The sequence below is a fragment of the Hyalella azteca genome, unplaced genomic scaffold (assembly GCF_000764305.2).
Source record: "Hyalella azteca isolate HAZT.00-mixed unplaced genomic scaffold, Hazt_2.0.2 contig15604, whole genome shotgun sequence".
Lineage (NCBI taxonomy): Eukaryota > Metazoa > Arthropoda > Malacostraca > Amphipoda > Hyalellidae > Hyalella > Hyalella azteca.
The window spans coordinates 20,737-27,697 of record NW_025945447.1 but is presented as its reverse complement, the minus strand read 5'-3'; the positions used below and the strand labels follow the sequence as shown (position 1 = coordinate 27,697).

The following is a 6,961-nucleotide window of genomic DNA, read 5'->3' as shown; positions in this document are numbered from 1 at the left end:
TTGCTGGCGTGTAGTACGGTGTTTTGCGAGTCACATAAAGCAAACAGAACTCGAGTAACGCATACGGTTATTTTTTATAGTTTTTCATTTCTCGATGCATCCTTAATGTGTCGGAATATACCGCCTTTACCCTACCTACACTTTCAGTCCATCATCATCACTGACAAGTCTCTGCAAGCTGCCGGAACTGTTTCATTGAAAAAAAATAGCTTACATCATCACGGTAACAAGGATCCAATCATCGCTTGAACGCGTCCAACGTCACAGTCACATGAATCTAATCATTGCTAGAACGCGTGCAACGTCACAGTCACAATAATCCAATTAGCATCAGAACGTTTCCAACGTCACAGCCACTGGAATTCAATCAGCATTAGATAGGTATGTGCACAAAAAAAAATTTTTCCTTTAATTGTAATGAAAATTACACCACTGAAAAGAGAAAAAATTTAGAAAAATATCATAAGTATGAGTGGAGTAGGTTGAAATATGAAAAAGATATGAATTTTTCCTTTTTTCAATTTCACCCCAAAAATGGACCAACTTCTGTCACTTTTTTTTTGAAAAACTATCATTTGTAGGTTTCCTATGAGCCAATTTCAAAGTTTTTAGTACCATTAGAAAGCTCTTGTTGTAGGCTATCTATTCTAACTAGAATAAAACATTTTGGTTGAGACTTTGACTGCAGGTTGGTGGGGGAAATGGGTGCAACTGCAAGAAATAAATGCTATAACTTAACTTAAAGGCAGAATTGGACGGAATAAATTTCAGTCTCATGGTCTTGTCACCATAATTGAGCTTAAAAATATGAAATTGAATGGAATACACAAATAAAATTTACTAGTAATGATAATATTATTAATTTTTATTAATATTAATTCCTAACTAATTATAATGAATATTGATATTAATAATATTAAATACTGATCATCATCATGTCACGTCTCATCTTGTCTTGTTGTAGGCGGAGAGGTTTCAACTAGTATATCTGACTCCGCTCAACATTTCATCTCTGGCTTGGTTTAGCCATGGGGTGAAGGAAAATGAAACACGGAGTGTGACTGACAAGAAAATATAAACACAAAAGAAATGAAGCATACAAAGGTAAACAAAGAAAAGGAAAAAGGGTGCATAAGTGACAGACTTTCAAAGGGTCTTGCCCAAACCAAGAACCCTGAAATAACACGATAAATTAGCTTGTATAAAAAGGTAAATTAAAGAACCTTGAAAAAACCATCATTAGCGCAATCATTATAAACAAATATACTCATTAACTGATGGACTAGCATTTAAATGCAGAGCAAGATTAAATAACATGATCAAAACAATATAAGTACCAAAACTATTAATCAAGCAAGTGGTATATCATATTATATATCCATCAGACTTAGGTTAATCACGGACAAAGCTTTGATGGTCATCAGCCAAACCAACGCATGTCTTCTCATGTCTCGTCTCATCTCATGTCTCGTCTCATCTCATGTCTCGTCTCATCTCATGTCTCGTCTCATCTCATGTCTTGTCTCATCTCATGTCTCGTCTCATGTCTCATCTAATGAGATGAGACATGCCATTTTTTTAATGAGATAGGCAAATTCCGTCAATTACATTTTCAAGCCGACACTGGGTGCAACTTTTATGTCAGTAAAATTTTTTAATACTGCAATTATTTTTTTGCTCCAGAACTTAGCAAACGTACTTTTCCAAAATCCCACTTTTCACACTTTTTTCAGCGATTTTTTAGAGATGGTAAATGTTTGATTTCTTGACTAGCTTTATACATAATAGATAGTAAAAATGTTGAAGTTTACTCCACTATTTTTAGTTTTGCAATATTTTGATTAGTTAAGCTGCTACAACATTTCTACGAAATGTGGGACGCGCATCCCGATTTACCCCGCCCGTACCTTTTTACCCCTTTTGACAGTAGTTTTATATTTTTAGATAAAACATGATTTCAACTAATGCACTTGCAACTCGTGTATAGAAAGAAAGTTTCAAAAGAATAAGAACTATACGTTACATGAAATTAAAACAATGTTTCTGCTTGAAAATATGTACCAGCAGCCCTGCCACCTCAATTGGATTGTACCTAGATGAGTTATGATTGTTACCATTATTAAAAAATTACAAGCTATTTTTTTCTAAAATGGTCAACAATTTTTTGACACTTGTCCTATGTCACTTTCAGAAAATAAGTCTGTGAAAATTCATTGCAAATGGTCTAAGACTGAGTAAAAAATTTGATTAGACAAGATACAGTACGGTATATATGTATACAAACTTATTGTTATAGAATTTTTTATTTTTATGAATAGTAAGCTAGGAATGGGATTGAGTCAGAACTAGGCAAATTTATTTTAAGTATATTTTTAACCTGCTCATTAGATGGACCAGTTCAGTTTGGACTGCCCTTAATTTTGCTATTCAAATTTCAAATGTTCTAATTATAATAGAGAAACAATTCTGCTAAGTCATGAGATGGGTATGTAGGTACTATTTGCTTTTAACTGTCAACCATGTTTGCTTAAAAATAAGCACTAAATCCCTAAAATTTCACCAGTTTTTAGTAAAATACATGGCTGTAATTACCAAGCATAATTAATTTATGGCCTACACTTGTGGCAAAATCAAATTTTGATGTCCTCTCATTTTGTGCAGACTGCAGCTGGAGATAAATTATTCAAATTTTATAAGAAATTATCCATGGGCTTCACACTGAATAAATTTTCAGAGAGGACACTTCTTGCTTCTAAGCCACAGAACAGATATATTAGAGTCTCAAATTTTCTGCTTTGCTATTGTGCATGAAATAAGACTTAATATCATAAAAAAAGGCATTGGTATTCAAATTATATAAGATTTACATACAGCTACTAGTTATCAAATATGGTAATCAAGCCATAAATGTTCCTGTAACGCTGGAAGTTGTCATATTACAACCCTAAAGTCTGCTGAAAAATTTATTGATATTGATGGAAGATAAAACTATGAACTAAACACACTTTAATTTATAATTGTGATATTGCCATCAAATTTAACATATACGGGTGAACCAGAATTAAGTAACCCTTTTAATTTGTTAATAAATAAAAAACTAAGAACGTTATGAAGTTGAAACTTGTTTTATTTAAAAGAAGAACATTTTTATGGTAATATTGTATCATAGTTACGTCATTATCCTGTAAAGCTTGCTAAATTTGTGTTTAATTATCAAGCCTTAAATTTTCATCATGATTCGCTACAGCAAAGAAGAAAGAACAAAAATTCTGCAAACCTACATCAGGACGATGTCAATAACAGAAGTTCAACGTGATTACAGGATCCATTTCAAAACAAGAATCAGTCCTTCAAAAAAAAAAAAACAATTAAATCTCTTTATCAAAAATTTGCGGATACCGGGAAATTACTAATGAAGATTATGAAAGCAACAAAGAGAAGAGCCCTATTTTGTCAAAACAATTGCGGTGGGCATTTAAAATATATTATATTTAAAAACTAGGATACAATATTACCATAAAAATGTTCTTCTTTTAAATAAAACAAGTTTCAACTTCATAACGTTCTTAGTTTTTTATTTATTAACAAATTAAAAGGGTTACTTAATTCTGGTTCACCCTGTATAAGCCTTGAAAGGTTAAAAAAAAAATTGAAAAATTACCCTGAATTTGGTTGCAAAATATTTATGTGAAATTTGAAATCTTTGCAATATATGAAATTCAATAATGTTGTATGCTTGTTATCAGTAGTTGACTATAATTATTTGTTGATCATTTCAGTGAGTGTTTCTCACAATATTTTCTTTTTCAGGAAAGTTATGGACAATACTGTTAGCAGCAATTTAACCTTGCATGCTGCTTCTAAACAAAAGAAAAATGGCAATAGTTGTTTGGCTGACCGCATGCATGTATGCGGTTATTGCTCCAGAGCTTTTACACGCTCTGATAAGCTCAAAATGCACCTCAGAATCCACACTGGAGAACGACCATATCATTGTTTCTGCAGCAAGACCTTCACACGTCAGGACAAATTTAAGCAACACTTGAATATTCACCCGCTTGTGGAAATATTGGAACAAAAGGATAATATTGTTGCTCCAAAACATGATGCTTTGATTCTTAAAATTGTCAGGCAAGCTCAGTCAATGGTGCCCCCATGTTCTGAAAGTAGTCTCAATAACTTTACCAAGAAAATAGAGTGGCTAAAAAGTACTGCAATTGAAGCAAAGAAACGACCTAGTTCATCCATCAAGAATGAATCACTGGCAAAACAAGTGCAATTACCAAATAAATGCACACAACCAAATGCATCCTTGAAAGTTGCTAAGGTGACTAATTCTAGTTTGCATTCTAAATTGCTTGAAATGGACAACATGTCCTCTACTTCATTTGTGAAAGAAATTATATCTTGTGAAAAATGTGACTGTTCATTTGAATCTGAAAGGGCATATGTGAGTCACATGAAATCCCACAGTAGAAATGAAGTTTTCAAATGTTTTTGTGGAAGAGAATTCAGAAGTTTGCGTTGGTTGGACAACCACAAACAGCGAGAAGGTTGTCTAAACCTCAAAGTTGATTCAATTCAAGTTTCCAACAGTGAATCAAGTGGATCTCTCAGTGTGTCATCAGGAACGTCACTTCTCTCTAAATCTGATGACTGCTGTGTTGCTGAAGAGCAATCGCCTGAAGAATATATAAGGGTTGGTGAAAGTCCAAATGCTGCACACATCACTTCTGAAAGAGACCAGACTTTCCTGCAGCATCATCTACAGCCAGTTGCAATGATGAAGAGTCTCCAACAAAGCCTGAAGGAGATAAATCAATCTGAACAAACTTTGAATTCCAATGAAAGCTCCAACTCACCCTTACAATCTGACAAAACAGTTTCAGTTTTATGTTTGAATGAAAATAAAATAAAAGTTAAAAATTCTGTTGGCTCTGATAATATGATTGAGGATGATAGCTGTGAACAGTCACTGCTTGATCTGATATTAAAGTTGAAAAAGCAAGATCCAGAGCTAACTGTAAGTGCAAATAAAAAGTTTTCCTGTGATTACTGCTTTAAAACATTCAGCAAAAAGCACAAAATGCAGATTCACCGTCGAATGCATACCGGAGAAAAGCCATATTGTTGCACGCTGTGTGGCAAAGCCTTTTCACGAAAAGACCACATGATCAAGCACATGAATGTTCACTATAAATACAGACGGCAAGTAGAACCAGACATGGAATCGTCTGCTTCGGTTGATTTTGTTTGCAATGACCGAGGCGTAAGTGGTGATCTTCCTGTGCAGTCTGCTTTGTATGGAGTTTCTATCATGCAAGAGCAGCAGTCGGAGCTGCAGACCAAGCTGGCTGCACTCTCTGCACTGGCTAAAGCCTTTGAGATACAAAACAAGGAGCGTAGCCAAGCATGTATGAAAAGCATGGAATTGTCAGGTGAAAACCTAATTAATAATCACTCTCCCTGTTCTGGTTTTAATAGAAATTCTCAAGAAGATTTCGGTTATAATAATCATGTGAATGCGGACGCTAAAGACACTAATTTAGTGTTATATTCAAATACAAAAATCGAGAGCGTGTCTGATGGGAAATACCAGTGCAGAATGTGCAATAAGAGCTATCATAAAGCTCGTGTATTTCTGTCTCACTCTCAACTTGAACATAAAGTGCATGGCAACAGCAAGTTTACATGCAGTATATGTGAGCGCGAGGTGTGGACCAGACGGCGCTTTGAAATGCACGTTCTTGCTCACAGCGACTCTGATGATGAGTCTCCTCTTATAATTAGAAGAAGGAAAAAGAGAAATGAATCCAGAAAAAGCTCAGTAGCTGACAGGCTGTCCAGTACTTCTCTAAATTTTCCCGATACTGATTGCAAAAATTCTAGTGATTTCAAAGATTTTGACATAAAAAATGCCCTTCATTGTTTCGGTGGCGGAGGTGGTCTAGGTCCAAGTTGGAATGGCGAAATCTTGCGTGATCTCCTACATCGTGTGAGCTTCACGGAACAAGTTCGATTAGATTCGATATTTTCTGGTGGTAGCCCTGATACGTTGCCTCTTGAGACGAATGTGACATCGGCTCATGATGACTTTAGCTCCTTGACTACTGACGAAGGATCGTGGCCTGCTGACTCCGGATCCTTGCCTGCTGATGCCGGATCCTTACCTGCTGACGCCGACTCCTTGCCTGCTGACGCTGACTCCTTGCCTGCTGACGCCGACTCCTTGTCTACTGACGCCGGATCCTTGCCTGCTGGCGCCGACTCCTTGCCTGCTGACGCCGACTCCTTGCCTGCTGACGCCGACTCCTTGTCTACTGACGCCGGATCCTTGCCTGCTGATACCGAAAGCGACTCTGGGCCTACCGACGGCACATACGCCTTCCCTGCAGATAGTCCCAGTTGCACATCGCCTCGCGATGGAGCCGTGCTTGCAGCCACTGGTAGCAGTTCTGTAAACATTTCTGGCTCTCGTACCACTGAAGAAGATGAACATATAGAAAATAGCAATGACACCATTCCAATGAGCACCCCATTTCCAAAAGCATTTTCGATAGTGAGTTGTAACCGAAACATCGAACAAATACTCGAAAATCATAGTCTTTTGGATCGTCTTCTTCATGAACCGCATGTTGCGGGTGATGCTCCCGAGTGTGCCGACACCCTGATGAGAGTAGAGGATTACCTTGCAATTCTGAGGGCTCCTGAAAACCTTGCGACTGACGCCAAAATCGCGGCGGCAAAAGATGACGTTTAGATTATCTTGATCCGGCTCGATTATTTCACGAATTTTCACGTGAGAATATATATGTTATCTTTCGTGACTTAACCTACTTATTTAGCGATGCGAATAATTTAAAACCTATTATTGTTGTTGTCTAAAAAATTATATAATTTTGAAAAATAGTAATTTCTTTCCATATTATTCGTTTTTAGCTGGTCTTGATGTAATATCCGT

At 36.3% G+C, this 6,961-nt stretch overlaps 1 protein-coding gene across 1 annotated transcript; it reads left to right on the top strand.

Moving 5' to 3' along the window:
* Positions 1 to 3,808: 3,808 nt before the first annotated feature.
* LOC108673926 (zinc finger protein Xfin-like) lies at positions 3,809 to 6,961 on the top strand. The gene has a single exon (XM_018161813.2). It carries the CDS (start codon positions 3,818 to 3,820, stop codon positions 6,758 to 6,760), a length of 2,943 nt encoding a protein of 980 aa, XP_018017302.1. The 5' UTR covers positions 3,809 to 3,817; the 3' UTR covers positions 6,761 to 6,961.